The sequence below is a fragment of the Diceros bicornis genome, chromosome 32, assembly GCF_020826845.1.
Source record: "Diceros bicornis minor isolate mBicDic1 chromosome 32, mDicBic1.mat.cur, whole genome shotgun sequence".
Lineage (NCBI taxonomy): Eukaryota > Metazoa > Chordata > Mammalia > Perissodactyla > Rhinocerotidae > Diceros > Diceros bicornis.
This window is the reverse complement of record NC_080771.1, coordinates 30,824,239-30,841,917: the sequence shown is the minus strand read 5'-3', so window position 1 is coordinate 30,841,917 and position 17,679 is coordinate 30,824,239. Positions and strand designations below refer to the sequence as shown.

Sequence of the window (17,679 nt, the reverse complement as noted above, 5' to 3'; positions counted from 1 at the left end):
AAAAGGCCTTTGAAAGAAAGAATGTGAAAAACGTCAAACTACAATACTGGCTTAAAATTCACATTTTATGTCTTCGGGGCTGAACATAAATAACTAAACCTTGATATTTAAATTCTTCCCAGGTTCTGAATCAAACAACGCTGATGAGTATCTGATGCCTCGTATGCAGCTGAACCACACGCCCAGGATGAACCCCAGGGGAGAGGCACACAACTCTTCTGAGCAAATCCATTAACGGGGCCACATGCACTCGAAGGGTAACTGCACATCTAAATTAAGACACAGATGACTAGACTATCTTCTGAAAAAGCACAACAGAATACAACGATATTTTGGAATAATTTTGTAGAGTTGAGAATTTAACATAATTCCTCCCTGGAAAAATTAAACAAAGTTGAAGAAATTGGTCTATGTAGATGATCTACCAATTTGGTCCAAAGCAGATCAATGATTCAGAGTTCCTGGGTTTCAGGAAAATAATCTCAGGTGATCTATTTTATATAATGCTGAGGCTTCAAATGAAATCAAACGATATGAAAACTTAATTGGATCATGTCTTTAACTGCTTATAAAAAGATATATAAGGCCATGTGATTTTGCATTTCTTTCTCTACCATTTATCACCCCATTGACCTTGGACAGTTTAGCCAACCCACTGTCTGTGTCATCACTTGTAAAGTGGGGATACCAGACACCATCGCCAACCTCAAATGACTGTTATTAGGATGAAATGGAACACCAATGTAAAGTACTTTGCATAGTGTCTAGTACACAGCAGGCATCATTAAGTGGTAGTAATTTCTGTAACGCACAAGGCAATATTTTTTTTTTTAAAGATTTTATTTATTTATTTCCCCCCCCAAAGCCCCAGTAGATAGTTGTATGTCATAGTTGCACATCCTTCTAGTTGCTGTATGTGGGACGCGGCCTCAGCATGGCCGGAGAAGCGGTGCGTCGGTGCGCGCCTGGGATCTGAACCCGGGCCGCCAGCAGCAGAGCGCGCGCACTTAACCGCTAAGCCACGGGGCCGGTCCTGCACAAGGCAATATTAAGCCTTTAGTTACAATGTTTTCAAACATGGGCTTATCAACCTGGAGGCTACAATGATGTGTCCTCCGGTAACTCAGAATTAAGAGACTGACCTCCGAGAAGGAACCTTTGAAATATAGCATGGATCACAGCAGCAAGCTTCAGAGAGAGCAGAGTAGGAGGGGAGACAGGCAAGGAGAGAGGGAGAGAGGGAGAGAGCTATGGAGGGAGGGGCCATCAACCTGAGAGGAGAGAGAAGGAGAGGAAGAGCTGCAGTGAGGTTTCTGCATCTAGGGAGGAAGAAGCTCTTAAGCTGACCCTCCTGCAAGGAACAGTTCCAAACTCTGGACAAAATACAGAAAACAATGGCCTGAGGGCTCTGGAAACTGAGCAACAGCAGGCAGATCTGGGGAAGAAGTTGACAGGTGAACCAGCATCCCACATGGAGTGTTTCTGGTCTTTGGTAGCTTTATCTGAAGGCAGCCCGAGGACAGCACCTCTGGGTAGGTGAGAAAATCCTGTCTTTCTGGCCCCTGGAATCAGTGTCTTGGGGCAATCAGGATTGCCAAAGAGTGCGGGGGTCTCATAAAGATGAGAGGTAGAAAAGAACCCCTAAATGTATGGGCACCCACTCATCTCAAGTCTTTGACTGACCCTGGAACCATGAATGCTTGTACCCAAGGCTTAAAGAACTGGGCTGAGGTTTGCGCTACAGGTGTGACCACCTGCAATCTGAGTCTAACCAAGTCCAGTGCCCGCTAAAACTCTCAGAGCAACACTCTGAAGCAGTAAGAGCCTGTGAGGCCTCAACAGCGTGCCATTCGCCACATCCAGGATGCAATCCAGAACTACTCAACAAAAAAAAGAGCCAGGAAGATGAGAACTCATTCTCAAGGGAATAAACAATCAACAGACGCCAACTCTGAGATGACTCAGATGCTGGGATTATCTATCAGGCAGGGACTTGAATGCAGCCACCATAATGATGTTCAGTAAGGGAGAGGAAAACAGGCTTACGAGGAAAAGATAGGAGATTTCAGCAGAGAAATGAAAAATCTAGAATTCTACCTGAAGAAGCTAGCGTAGGAAGAGCAAAATAAACCCAAAGTAAGTAAAAGGAAGGAAATAATACAGATAAGAGCAGAAACCAATGAAACGGAAAGCACACAATGGAGAAAATTAACAACATCAACAGCTGGTTCTCTGAAAAGATGAACGCAATGGTGGCTCTGTCAACAGAGGGCGCTGCAGGGACCGTGAGGCTGGATAGAGGAAAGGGCTTCTCTCCCAGGGTCAGTGGGCCTTTTTCCCTCCTCCTGCCGCACTGCTGCCTCCAGGGCGCAGGAGACCCAGAGGGGCTCGCCCTCAGCAAGGTCCCCTGCCATCAGCAGGCAGCTTCCTGTGCACCAGCTCGGACCTCGGCACTCCAGGGCTCTGCCACGCCGTGGGCCACAGCACACCCTCCTCCACTGAGGTGAATCCCAGCCTTGCAGGGTGGGGAGGACTCTTCCCAGTCTGATCCTTCTCAGGGTACTTTCTCCCAGTCCTAAAGGCAGTAGCTGTGCATCCTACAGTGGCTATTTCTGCATTCATCAGTCTTCTTGCACCCACTAGCAGGCAACCAGCTCTTACTAGTTAACGATTACATACATTAAATTTTCCTGTTCAGATGATTGGTGTGGTTTCTGTCTCTTGACTGGACCACGACTGAAAGAGATTTGTCAGGAGTAGGGTTCACCTTCCATCCTCTTGTTCACACGTCTTACAAAGGCATCTGCAGTACTTGCTAATTCCTGAGCATCAGATCCAAACAGCATAATGTTATTGGGGTAGACCAATATGATGTTTTAATGGAACATCAAGATGATCAAAATCTCTGCAAACTAATATTACAGCAGAAGGCAGAACCAACACAGCCCTGAGGCAAGGCTGTGCAGGTGTACTGCTGGCCCTGCCAGGTAAAAGCAAACTGCTTCTGGTGGTCCTTGCAAATTGGTAAGAAGAAAAAGCATTAGCTACATCAACAGCTACATACCAAGGCCAGGGATTCTGTTGCATAAAAATACAACATTTGCATAAAGAAACTACATCCAGGACTGAATGTGTGATCAGTGTAACCACCCAATTGCGTTTATGAAAGTACACAGTTATTTTCCAAAATTCATCTGAACTTCCTACTTTTTCTAAGCAAATTAAGTGAGGATATGCTAGCTGGCAGCACTCTTGCATTTTCAAGTCTTTGATGGTGGCACTAATTCCTGCAAATTCCTCAAGGATGCAGCATTGCTTCTGGTTTTCTATCTCGGTAGGGAGGGAAGGTTCTGGGGACTTCTACTTAGCCTTTCCTACCACAATGGCCTCCAACCCGTGGATTGGAGAACTTGGGGATTCTGCCAGTTGTCAAGTATGTCTATCCAATTACACATTCAGGGATCAAAAGATGAAACTGACAGATCTTGACTTCAAAGAACAGTTAACATGATTTATCTATAAAAATGAAAGGGGAGGGCATCTGGGCCGAGCAAATGCACAGAGGCAGTAAAACACAGGATAGCTATAAGAAGCGAGCTGGAGCACACACAGGACATTTGAAAGGACGGAACCGAAAAAAGTTGAAAATCTCTCTTAATCTCAGACCACAGAGGACTCACAGTAGGAGGCTAAATACTATTATCTTTAGTTGGTAGCCAGTGGGGAAATACAGAGACTCTTCAGCAAGGGAATGAAACGATCAAAGTCATACTAATCTTTCAAAAGCACAAGTAAGTGAAATGTATTAGGGAGGACTGGTTTGGAAGGCTAATGACACTGACACATGAAACAGTGAACGCATTGGGGTAGGAGCAGAGAAAAGTAGGTGGGTGAATGTGAAAAATATTACAGAGTTTAAAAAAAAAAAAGATAAGACTTGGCAACCGACAGGCGTGAAGCACAAGAGAGAATCAAAGACGACCCCTTTTGAGTATGGATAACTGGGAGGATGGCAGTATTCGTAAAAGAACCAGGACACAGGAACCGAAACAAAGATGCTGTCATTCTGAATATCTTAAGTTGTTACTACGACTTGTATAACTTATGGCAATTTCTTTGCTTTCCTTCAAACAGTTTTGTTTTTAGTTAGAAACACAGAAAATAATAAGATATGGCATTTTTCCAGGAAAGTTTTAACCTAAAAATAGGGAACAAAGGCAGGAAAGACAAGAGATTACTTAAAAACAATAAATGGTCTCCAATCTAATACAGATTGCTCAGCTGGCAACAGTTTCCAGAGTATGCCAATAACACATACTTGGAAAGATCTGATCTTTAATATGTTATTTTTGTTCTATAGATATTTATAGGAAAGCCTATATTTTTAACGCAATATAGTGTAGTGGCTGAAAAGGTGGACTCTGAGGCCAGAGTGCCTGAGCTCAAATTTCAGCTCTGCCATTTGCTGCCTGTGTGCCTTTGGGCACGTTACTCAACCTCTCTGTGTTTTGGTTTCCTCATAAGTAAAATAGGAATAAAAAGAGTACCTTTACCTCAGAGGGTTGTTTTGAAGACTGGATGAATTAAATGAGTTAATACATGGCCCTTAGTGTTCCATGTGTGTTTAGTGTTATCTAAACAAGTAAGAATCCACATATTATATTGACAAGAGAAATTAAGCTTTCTTCATTCTATGCATGACAACACTGGAGAGCTCAGAAATTAGTAAACTAATGATACAGGAATTGTATTTGGAAGTGCTTTTAAAGAGCAAGGAAGGTGCAATACACATGTTTAACAATTATGAACTGAAAGCAAGTAATACACTTATATCTAAAGCTTATCAACTATACTGGGCCGGCCCTGTGGCTTAGTGGTTAACTGTGCGCACTCTGCTACTGGTGGCCCGGGGTTTGGATCCCGGGCGCGCACCGACGCACCACCTCTCCGGCCATGCTGAGGCCGCGTCCCAATACAGCAACTAGAAGGATGTGCAACTATGACATACAACTATCTACTGGGGCTTTGGGGAAAAAAAGGAGGAGGATTGGCAATAGATGTTAGCTCAGAGCCGGTCTTCCTCAGCAAAAAGAGGAGGATTAGCATGGATGTTAGCTCAGGGCTGATCTTCCTCACAAAAAAAAATAAAAAATAAAAATAAAGCTTATCAACTATAAATATGAAACGACCTGATGGAAATACAAAGGTTTGACAATTTATAGCATATCCAGGGCAGACTGAGAAACGTTACAGCCAGATTTAAGTCCTGTACAACCAAAACAGGGACAGAAAATGGTAAAATCATAAGGAGCCTTGATGGCAGCAAGCAAGTTACAGCTCTCTAGCTCACACTGTCTAAACAGTAATTCAGTCATTATGAAAAAGGCTTATATCAATATTTTATCAGAAACCAAACACACTGATCACTGTTTGTTAATGAAGTTGGGCAGACGGTCTCGACATTCATTTGGGCAGGAAATTAATATACTACTTCATACCGTGGACAGTCAGCCCTCATAGTAATATATTGAGGAAGAGAAATGTAGAAGTCTTTGAAATTCTGCCCCCTGCCCCCACCATAGCAAACATTCTCTAAATTGCTCTCACACTTTGTCTAATGAATTTTCCTAAGATAGTCTACCCATGTAATTGAAGGAAAAAAAAAGGGCTATGCAAATATTCTAAATTTAAAATACACTGAAAGTTAGGTAACATTTACATGTATTTCTAAAATCTTGGTAACTGCTCATTGTTTGCCCTACTCTAAAGTAATATGAAATTAAACATTGTACTATGGCACCCCCTTCTGGTAACATGATTGAAATACTACCACAAGATTAATTATAGCATGGCAGTTTCCCTGTAGGATTTGAATAGATTACTGCAATAAAAATACTGTTTAGGGGCCGGCCCGGTGGCATAGCGGTTAAGTTCACACGTTTCAATTCAGCGGCCCGGGGTTCGCCAGTTCGGATCCTGGGCGTGGACCTATTTACTGCTCATCAAGCCAAGTTGAGGCAGCGTCCCACATAAAGAGCTACAACCCTACAACCATGATACACAACTATGTACTGGGGCTTTGGGGAGAAAAAAGAAAAAGAGGAAGATTGGCAACAGATGGTAGCACAGGGTCAATCTTCCTAAAAAAAAAAAAAAAAAGAACTTGAGCTTTAAAAAAAAATACTGTTTAGTGGTTCAACAATAAAACGTGTAAGAGGAGGGAAGACAGGAAGGTTAGAAGGATGCTGCCTACTCCACAGGACATATATGGCTTCCTGTCAGATGTTTTACAAATATCTGACACCACACTCAACCCATTTAATTACCATCTTATTGAGTGTCTAATACAGGCCAGGCACAATGCTAGAAGCTGAGATCCAAAGTTGACCAAGCTGGACCTTGCCCTGAAGGAGATTATGATTAACAATTAGAATCCAAGAGGGAAAGACATACTGATGTTATGGGACCACAGACTGAGGAACCTAAATCAGACTGGGAGACAGGAGAAGGCTTTCTCTAGGTGTGATAATAAGCAGAGTTTTGGAAGAGGCCAAATTAACTGGATAAACGTGGGAAGGGAAATTTTAGGCAAAAGGAATAGCACAAAAGCACAGAGCTGAGATAATCATAACATGTTTTGGAAGAAAAAAGTCGCTCAGTGGGGCTCAAGTGAAGCATCTAGGTTGAATTGTAGCAGAAAGAGTAGACAAAGGCCATATCACAAAAGGCCGTATATCTAAGTTAAGGAGTTGAACTTTCTCCCAAAAGCCAAAGGTAGCCAATGAATAATTTTAAGCAACTAAGGGTCAAGGTCTGATCTACATTTTAGAAACATTTTTCTATGGCTTTAAGTTACCAGTACTTCTGAAGTCACTGAATAAATATCGACTATGCATTAGCCATACCTCCTAAATAGATGACATAATTCAATGAAATAATTTGAAAACATAACTAAACAAAGCTACAACAAGACTCTGAAAGCCTAAAGAAAAAGTTGCAGACACTACATGAAACCATTCAGTACCTTTTAAACTCATCATGGTAGAATTCAGACTTGCAAGTCACCATCTCACCACCCTGGATGTCCTCGCGACTTCGGACTCCCCCAAACACGTAGAGCTCCATGGCAACTCCACAGGCGACAGCGCCGAACCTGCAAGCCCACACAGAGCAGAGTAGGTACCGGGCTTACAACTCCTGACCCAATTCCCCAATTCCTCTTCCGCTTTGAGCTCTGCAGCATCCAGTGTTTCATGAATATGTGGGTCTTCCTTTCTCAGAAAACGGATTATTCATTTAGTTTTATATAAACCCAATGCTAAGTCAAATAAAAGATTAGTTTGAAAGAAAGGAAGGGGAAAGCCAGGTTCAGGGGACTCTGCAAAGCCCACACCCACGTTCCTTCACCTTCTCTCTTTCAGGGGGCAAATAGCAGTCCATTGCTGGGTCCTTGGGTCGTAACATTCCACAGATTCAAAAAGTTTTCCATATGATCCTCCACCCATGGCATAGATTTTCTTTTTCATAGCTGCGTAGCAGCCAATCTGAAAGGAGAAAGCAACAGTGGGGGAGGCAACATTTATTATTAACATTAGACAAATAAATATTAACTTGTCTAGAGAGCACTGTGAGATATCTGCAAAAGGATCTGACTTCTAACGGTAGAACTACGGTGCTTTCCAATATTACAACACAGGATTTTAACAACGAGAAGAGCAAGGTAACATATGTATTGTTCTCCTCAGAAAAGGATTAACTCCATCTAATACCATTTCACTAAGTGAGAGAAATAAAAAAACCTTATTTTTTTTTTCTGTTGCTGAGGAAGATTAGCCCTGAGCTAACATGTGTGCTAATCTTTCTCTATTTTGTACATGGTTCCCTGCCACAGTATGGCTAATGAATGGTGTAGGTCTGTGCCTGGATCCGAACCCAGGAACCTGGGCCGCCGAAGTGGAGTGCGCTGAATTTAACCACTATGCCACGCGGCTGGCCCCAATAAACCCTAATTTTTAAAGGAGCTTTCCAGTCTCTCCATTCTTTCACCCCTATTTGAAGATTCCAAGATGTAGATTCCATGGAGCAAGATGTCACTCAATTCCTGCCCCAAATACTTGAGTTGAAAGGGCACAGACAGTGAGGAACCTAGTAGGAGTAAAGATGTAACATACCCACAGCACTGGACAAAGCGTCGGCTTCGTGATGACCCCCCTGTCGATATCAGGGACATAAACAAAGATAGGCTATGCTCTACACAGCCAACGTGAGCCATCTGCTTTCACTCTACTCAGTAAGCAATGTAGTTCTGTGGATTAACATTTCTCCCCAATCCTGTGTGATGACTAAGAAAATAGGTTTGGAAGACCTGGTGCTTCCTAGGTTGGTGCACTCACAGAGCATTTACCAAGTGTGGGCCTTGGACACAGCGGGCTGCACAGAGCCCACTGTCAGGTTAAACTCTCACACACACTCCACTGCCTGTCTTGGTGTGGGGTGGACAGGGAAGGCAAGCTACTGACAGAGAAAGAATTCTACAACGTTAATTCTTTTAACACTATCAGTTGTATTAAAAGGCATATGTAGGAAATGAAGAAACATTAACTTTAAAATCCAATTTGTAATCACAAGATGTAGTTCTCACCTTTCTAACCATGGTCAAATCAGGCTGCTTTGTCCAGGTTTTAGAATAAATATCATAACACTCCATGGAAATTAGCTCTTTCTCACCATCCTCTCCTCCTAAAATGTACAGCATTCCATCTATCTCCACAATTCCAAAGTTATGCCTTGCCTGAAAAGACATCAAAGATCTTTATATACAAAAGGCCAACTACCACAATGAAAGCTGATATTTACACATTTAATAAAAATTACAGATATTATACTCCAGAGTTCCAGCAAAGAAGTGCCAGGCCCAAAACCCACTCTCCCAAAATCTCTCAATTCCATAGCAGTTCACTCTTGTGAACTGTCTTCTCTGTCACAAAAGATAGAGAACCCAAGTGCAGGAATTTCTTAGAACAAGGGAATTACATGCATGGTGAATTCACTGGCAGAATTGTTACTTTTTACTCAAATAGCTCACAAGAAAAATAACTATCACTATTTGGTTCAATAAAATTATCTGTGGTTAGCAACGGGCTATAATTAAGAGTTTTCAAGTTGATGTGTGAAAGATAAGTAAGAAGCACAGCGACAGGACTGCTGTGGCTGAAGAGGCAGTGGGGAGGACAGGTTCGTGCTAAGGCCACCAGGAATGACAGAAGCCTGAGGTATTTCACATTCATTTGTCGACAAATACTTCCTTAGTACCACCTACGTGCCCAGCACTATTCTAGCGCTGAAGACAGAGTCCTGAACAAACAGACAAAAAAATTCCCGCACTGTCAAAGAGTTTGGGTGAACAATTGAAAAACACCTACTGTGTGAGAAGGTCCTACATGGAATGAAGAGAAAGAAAGCTGGGGAGGAGACAGAAGAGCTGAGGGGCCAGCAGGAAGGCCTCACTGACGTGGAAAAACACTGAAGAAGCAAGGAGCAAGCCACAGGGTATCTGGCAAAGGCCTCAAGGCAAGAGCATTCCTAGAAGGTTTGAGAAACTTCGAGGAGGTCGGATTGAGCAAGGGGAAGGCAAAGAGGAGGGCTGGGAGGGTTGCTATTTCTTTTCTTATACTCAAATGCAAAACACAGAAAAATGCTACAGGGAAAAAAGAAACACATCATATAAATAAAACAAGTATATTTTACCTCATTCATTGGTGGCAATGCTGTCCATGTATTTGCATCTGGGTCATACTTTTCTCCTGAGCTCAGGGTCTGCTTATTTTCATCTTGGCCCCCAAATACAAACAAAAATCCTTCTGCAAAAATCAAAGGAGACACACAAGAAAGCTGAAACTTAAGTCTTCAACATCCATCTCCTGTCGAATATAAATGCCATAGTTATAGAGACAGTATGTGGAGAAACCTTCTTTGACAACAATGGATTCGAGATCTTTATCACATTTCATTTGCTCCCTGGTGACAGAGCCAACTTTCTGAGTCATTTTGAGCATTTTACTTCACTCAGTACCTTTGAGAGGATTCCCACTACCCTACAGTGTAAAAGGAAGACGGACACGACCTACTCAGTCACCAAGCAACTCTGGGTTATCTCAGTTCATCTACTCTGTTCCCCAGCCTCTGTTATTCTTGCACAACTTCTGAACCACAGCCCACATCTGTTCACTCAAGACTCCAGGAACACTCAGACTCGGGTGTGCTTTATATTCAAAACAGGATCTAAGAGTAATTGTTGAACTTCCTATTTCAGGTAATGGTGGATTAGGTTATTCTACCAACTTTTGTGCAAAACATAGCTAAACTGCTGGATAAAATATTTTTAAAATAAAATAATCTTCTTAAAAGAAAAGCCAACAAGACAATATGGCAAAACTGAAGGGAAAAGCGGGACCTAGAGAGATTACCACACGTGGAAACCATTTTGCTTTGAGGACATTTACCAATCTGGGAAAATTTCAACCTTTCTTGTAATGGCTTTGAGGGGATGAAAAAGACAGAAATATAAATCCCAGGCCCAAACAAAATGTGGCTTCTGGCAGGAGAGCCTCTCCAAAGTTCTAACCCTCCGAATGAAGGCCAACCAGAACTAGAAACCAGATTTAAATCTCCTTGCTCGTCTAGGAAATCTCAAGATTTGAATTTGATTTACAGTAATTCCAAATTAGTAGTGTTTTCAGGCAACTGGCAGAAACAAATGCAAAACTTCCATGGAAGAAAGTACCTTTATCTAAGCTTTAGATTCTAACATTCTAAGATTTTGAAGCAGCGAATTATTCCTACAAATAATTTTTAACAAAATGATCAGCACCCAGTGAAAGATACTCACAAAGAAACTAGACTCTGGGAAGAAGAATCAGCAGAAGCAGACAGTAGGAAGTAGTCTTGCAAAGACTTCAAATTTCAAATATTGGAATAATCAGAGAGACGATAAAACAACAATGCCTACTATGTTTAAAAAATAAAAGACAAATTTGAAGATAGCTCTCAGAAACAGAGGACTATAGAAGTGACATAGCAGATTTGAAAAAGATTTAAAGAGAATACCCAGAAATTTAAAAAAACACAGATAAAATAAAAAATTCAACAGATGGACTTAATGGCAGATCCATCACAATTAAAGAGAGAATTCACTAAATGGAAGACAAATCAAAAGAAATCATAAAGTGGCAACATGGAGAGGCAAAAAGATGGAAAAACAAAACCAAACAAAAAGAAGTTAGGAGGCAGAGGATGGAGTAAAAGGTCTAGCCATATTTAATCCAACTTCCAAAACAGAGAGAGAGAGCAAGCAGAGGCAATATCTGAAGACATAATAAATAAAAATTTTCCAGAACAGATGAAAGGCCAAGCCACAGAATCAAGATGCCCAACAATCCCAAAATATGGTAAAATTTCAAATAAAATGTACACCTAAGCACAGTATAGTGCAATGGCAGAAAAATAAAGAAAGAAAAATTTTTTTTTAAATTATTTATTTATTTATTTTTTCCCCCCAAAGCCCCAGTAGATAGTTGTATGTCATAGCTGCACATCCTTCTAGTTGCTGTATGTGGGACGCTGCCTCAGCATGGCGGGAGAAGTGGTGTGTCAGTGCGCACCCGGGATCCGAACCTGGGCCGCCAGCAGCGGAGCATGTGCACTTAACCGCTAAGCCACAGGGCTGGTCCAAAAATATAACTTCTAAACTGGTAGAGATGGAAAAAATTCAATGACAAAAAAAGTCAATAAAAAAAAAAAGGCAAGGGCCCGCCCGGTGGCGCAGTGGTTGTGTGCACATTCTGCTTTGGCATCCTGGGGTTCACAGGTTCGGATCCTGGGCACACACTGATGCACCACTTGTCAAGCCATGCTGTGGTGGCATCCCATATAAAATAGAGGAAGATGGGCACAGATGTTAGCCCAGGGCCAATCTTCCTCGGCAAAAAGAGGAGGATTGGCATAAGATGTTAGCTCAGGGCTGATCTTCCTCAACAACAACAACAAAAAAAGGCAAGAAAAGAAGAAACACAGAACAGCCTGGACAAATAGGAACTACTCAACCATTTCACAACTTCAGTCAATACAATTGGACACAATTCCTCTCTCACTGTTTAATGTTTCTGAAATGCCAACTCCTCTAGGAAATCTTTGAAAATTATGGCTATAGGAGCCTTTGTCATAGGTGCGCATGTGTGAAAATTATGAATAAGTGTACACAACACGTATGGGTGGAAAACTTAACGAAGCTAATTCTGAGAAGATAGAACGGGGGAATGAGACCCACATCTTGTTGGCTACACCACCCCATCCAGCTGTTTATTATTGACAATAACTTCAATAATCTTGGAATCCATAAAATGGTTCTGTTTCTACACTATAGTATAGCTTTAGCAATTTCTATAATATGGTATGGGATAGTGTGGTACAGCTTTAAAGACTTTTAAGGTAATGTTAGTGGGCCAGCAGACTATTAAATAAGAGGGATTCCAGGAGGACTGCTGACAATAACTAGAATTAACTGAAATAGTACTTGTAGGGTGAATCCAGAAAGGCAGGTCCAAGGTGAAAAGAAAGACAGCAAACAGTGGTAAGGCAGCAAGTACAACCTTTTCTTTCATCTCCTTGAGTGAGAGTTTTTAACAACGTGGAGCTATTTTCAAACTTGCGAAGGTCAAGTAAAACATACTTTCTCTAGTAAAATAACTTTAAGCCATTGCTAATGTAAGTAATATTTTCTAAAGTCTCATACAAAATGCCTGCTTTGACATAACATTTTCATTTTTTATATAGTTGCATATTGTAATTCTAAACTGCATGAATTTCAAAGATGGGAATATCATGGCTCAAAGAAATTCTGTGTTCCAGGTATGGTTACACAGCTAATTGGTGCTAAGAGTCACTGAATTTTGCTCTTCCATCAGTTGTCATCAAGTACAATGCTCCTCTACTAAAGTCTTAAAAAGAGGTATGTATTAAAGATTTGGGAACAATAAGCACTGACAGAAGACACTCTTCTCCTCACCCTGGTCTTGAAAGCTAGAGCTACACTGAAAATGTCATCACAGAGAGAGAAAAAAATTGTATCTTTAAAAGGTTCTGAGTCATTCTGTACAACCCTAAAATTACACATTACTTGATCTTGTGTTTAAGTAAAATTTACCACAGAATGGTACCTGCTGAGAGCACTCCGTGGTTAATTCTTGGCATGCTTAAAGGGGCCAGTTCAATCCAAAGCTGCCTATTAGGGTCATAAAGAGGGCACATACATCGCATCGCTGCTGTTGGTTTCCGTGAACTAAGGAAATAAATAATTGATTAGCAGTTAATGTGTCTTATATAGTTCTGCTTATAATAACTATGACTAGTTTTATCGCTCTAAGGAATGTTTAAAACATTTTAAAAATCTATTGCTATCATGCTTAGATACTGAAAAATATTATGAATTCTAGTTTACATGGGAATATCCCTTCCCATATACCACTTTCCCAACAACTCACAGCCCTACTTACACTCTTTCTTCTCCACCAACAGTCACGATGCATTCTGAGTAACCCCGGGGTTTGAAATTCGCCAGCATCGCCTCCCCCTGCTGTGGCTGGCTGAGTGGAATGTTGCTGCACTCTTTGACAATTTCTCGTACTAAAGGTTCATTCAGCATCTGTTCCCGTAAGTAGCTGGAGTCTAACCCTGAAACCCATAGTGCCGACATGACATCCTTCATGTGGACCTGCAGAAGAGGGCAGAAAGGATGGGGAGAAAAATCAAGAATGCAACACATAGTTTTTAGAATATACATTTTCCAACTTATGGAAAACTTATAAGTTGTAAGTGTCAAGTGCAGCTTGAAAACGCTCTGCTGGCCCTTTTCCTGTCTACTTCCCAGAGCCTTGGTAAATAAAAGTTTCATTTAAAAAATCATCAGTTCAGATTTATATCTGAAGTATCACTGCAAAGTTTCGAGCAGCTTTCTTTACACCCTAAAGGGTTCCGATAGCAGTAGGCAAACTCAGAACTCTGCTATGACTGCTTTATTTCACGTGCTTGGATGTGCTGTGAGTTAAATCACATTTATAGAAACACTATATACAGTCATACTTTGATACAATATGGTAAACTAGATAATGAAAATGTATCAACATTAATATTACAAGAAAAATACAGAAAAGCCAAAGTTCAAAAAATCCTCTGAGTACTATATAATCATTTCTTCAGTAATTGTTGTTAAAAAATGTCTAGCACACACAATATGAATTATATACTTTTCATGCTCAATCATTAAATTTGAACTAACTGACTACAGCCCTGAACGTACCTAAGGGGAAACCCTATAGTGACTAGTTTTTCTTTGTTTTGAAATAGTCATTTTAAAGTATACTCTTCCATATCCCAAGTAATAAAAGCCAACAGTCTTTATAGCACAAAGTTCAGTTTAATCAAAGGATGAAGAACTGCCTCTTGTTTCCCCAGCAATCTCACCACTTTAAGGAGAAAGTAAGGGAGAAGCTACTGATGGAGGTCTCGGCGAGTGGCGACCAACTGGAAACTCTGCTCTCTCCTTTCCTGATTTACCCAACGAACGCGGACAACAGAACACTAACTGGGGTAACCAGGCTGAGACTACAAGCATAGTTTCTAAGTGGACGTACTTACAGGGGTACAGAATTTTAAAAATTACAAAGTAATCGCTAAAACCTAAGTCAAAAGTTATCAAGAACAATGAACAATGCAATTATACATTTTGAAAACTACTCTAAAACCTAATATATTTCTAATTTTGAATACAGTAATTGAAACTAGTCTCTAATTTATAAATATTGGACTTAAAGCCCTGTGATTTTGCTCCCTCCCCCAATGTATTAACAGTTTCGCTCTACAGATCAATATTCTCTAAGACCCTTCCTTCCCAGGCTGTCACTCCCAGAACCTTCCCACCTGGAGCCGCACTGCCACAAAACTCCAGAGCGCTCTCCTACTTTCTCCCTGAGCGGCATCCATCACTTCAGGGAGAGCCCACACCGCAGAAGCTCCTGAGGCCCACGGCCCTCACCCTCGGCCCCCCTCACCCTGACGTCTGCAGCAGACTCCCTGTAGGAGTTAGCCCTGAGGGGTAGGAGGGATGGATGCTGAAAGTGAGAGTAGGGACTCCGCATTTCTATCATCTCCAGCTTAAGCCTGAAATGCATTTTCCCATTAAAAACAAGGTACAAAGGATATTATGTTTCTTACAAATATTAATATTTTCTTTGCTATGTTATGAGTTACATGGCCTTTTGTAGACTAGTCTGACAAACCAACTGCTTTAATGATCCTATGGAGGGATGTTTTACAGATGTCTTTTAGGCCACAACTTTGTAAGTCTTTTAGGTTGAAGGAGAAAGATAAAACATCCATAATTTGGATTAAAAATAAACAAATAAATGAAACAGGTAAGTAAAGGCAAAGTGAGACCAGGTTGTAAACTACGGGTACCTTTCTGATTTCTGTGTCATGTGCTATCCATCGAATGACTGCTTCAAAGACATATCTTTCATTGCCAACGTTTAACTTCTCAAGAGAAATCACTTCTTTAAGCTTTTGAGGACTCAGTTCTAGGAACTCTTCTGTGCTGCTGACGTCTCGGAAATGAGTCTCCAGGTATTCTGTGGCAAGGTAATGGACATGGTGCAGGCAGTAATGAAGGGCAAAGTCTCGGATCCCAATGCAGTTCTCAGCAGCAATACAGCCTTCTAGAAACTCACAGCACAGAGTCTTAAGATCTGTCAGCAGGAGCAGGTCTGCTGCCTGTACAACATCTTGGATTGTATCTTCATTTAGCCGGATCTGTAAGAGTTCATAAATATTTTATATTTGAACATATATATTTAAAACCCAAACCGCTAATCTATTAGGCTGAACCACATGAAAGCTCCATTGTTGTAGGTCAAAGATAAGCGAATACTGGAATTTCATGTGGTTCAACCTAGTACCTTTTTTCAAGAAGAGTTTGAGGACACCAAGGAACCTTCGAACAACATGTGCTGTGTGTGGCTGGTTAATTTTTCCCAGCACTTCCCCGGCTTTACCAACATTAACTATCAATAACCCTTCCAAGGTGAACTGTTCATGTTGCTCACTTCCATATTTAATTTAGAGAAAAACCTCGAATGACTGAAATGCTTAGGAGATGGAAAGTTCTGCATTCTATGGTAAAGTGAAGGTGATTTTTTGAAATACTAGCACCCAGAACTGTTGAAAGTCTTGCCTCCAAATACATTTAGTTCACTCTTTTGCCAAACAAAACAAACGGTATGCCAAACATACCATACAAGCCCCTTGAAGAGAGGGAGGTCTACACTGCCTGAGGAGCCTCATTCTGAATACCAAACATCATACTCGGGGCAATAGACACAACGTGGTCTCAAAGTTACCTTCTGGGATAAATCCCTAAGGTAAGATTTTTTTCATCATTATGAACATTTACTTTTCCTTAATTTTCTGATTGATGTTTCTTCCTCCACCTACTTCACAGTTTTTCTATGCAACAGTAAGGTGATGTAAAGAAACAGGCTTGTAAAACATTGCCACAGTCATGAGCGGTCCAGACTCTCCCAAAGAATGGGTGCTTATCCTACATTCAGAAACGTGAAGGCGAGATTTCAGAGCAGAGTACAGCAAGAAACGTTTTACCACATTTTATACATTTTATACCACAAATATCAAAAAAATGTGCAATTGCCAATTACCTTAGAAACCGAGCAACAGAACTGTGGAAAGAGGTATGTTGAGTAAGCTACAAGTAAGGAGAAATTTCCCATTTACATGACTTATTAAATTCAGCCACACAGAGCGGACAGCTGTAGACTATTCAAATACAGGCATGTGAATGAACACTCAATTCCATCTCGATTAACTGCCAAAATCAGGAGTTTGTTATAACTTACATTGCAACTATGGTTTTTAAACCATAATTAATTTAAATTGGGAACAAAACATAGAAGTTGATCTGTAAATAAGGCTTACAAGTTTCACACCTCCAAGCCTGAACACGAATATGCTCTGATTGGCTCATAACTTGTTATAACTGCTGCTGAATCGATCTTAGACGTTAGATAAGGGGTTGGTTTTGAGCATGGTTTTGTGATGCTACAGAGAATCTCCAGTATTTTAAGGGTGTCTCAAAATTCACTTAAATTCATGTTTTTAACAATCACACACATACACATAACCTTACATCCACACACTCACCACCTAGTGTTGAGAGAAAAGAGGAGATAACATCATGAAATTAAACCAAATGCTTCAAAAAAGGATGAAAATCACTGAGTTTGTGACTCTGGACAGAATGAATATATACAGAGAAAGTAAGCACTACTCTCAGAATACTCAGGAACCATGTAGGAGACACAGCCCTTACAAAAAGGAAAGGAAAGTAAGATGAAGAAGCAATAAAGGAGAGAGTAGGAATCAAAGTCTCAAAAAGAGTGAAGATAAAATGCATTCTCACATAACCAAACGTAAGAGACACTATCTTCTTCCTGTTAAAACAACCAGCCCTGGTTCACATCTAAGATTCTTCCTAAGAGTCCTCATGCTGCACTTTAAATCACATAACAGGGGCTGGGGCTGTAGAGGGCAAAGAAAGAGAAAGAAAGTCAAAGC

At 40.9% G+C, this 17,679-nt stretch overlaps 1 protein-coding gene across 1 annotated transcript in view; it reads right to left on the bottom strand.

Moving 5' to 3' along the window:
* The window catches only part of GAN (gigaxonin), a 59,836-nt gene that overhangs the window by 10,168 nt on the left and 31,989 nt on the right, over positions 1 to 17,679 (bottom strand). Inside the window, exons 3-9 of the mRNA XM_058528353.1 lie at positions 15,511 to 15,861; positions 13,551 to 13,768; positions 13,215 to 13,336; positions 9,748 to 9,860; positions 8,642 to 8,791; positions 7,408 to 7,544; positions 7,025 to 7,153 (exon numbers count right to left, since the gene is read on the bottom strand). Of these exons, the coding sequence (XP_058384336.1) occupies positions 7,025 to 7,153; positions 7,408 to 7,544; positions 8,642 to 8,791; positions 9,748 to 9,860; positions 13,215 to 13,336; positions 13,551 to 13,768; positions 15,511 to 15,861 (1,220 nt within the window). The remainder of the gene's footprint in view (positions 1 to 7,024; positions 7,154 to 7,407; positions 7,545 to 8,641; positions 8,792 to 9,747; positions 9,861 to 13,214; positions 13,337 to 13,550; positions 13,769 to 15,510; positions 15,862 to 17,679) is intronic.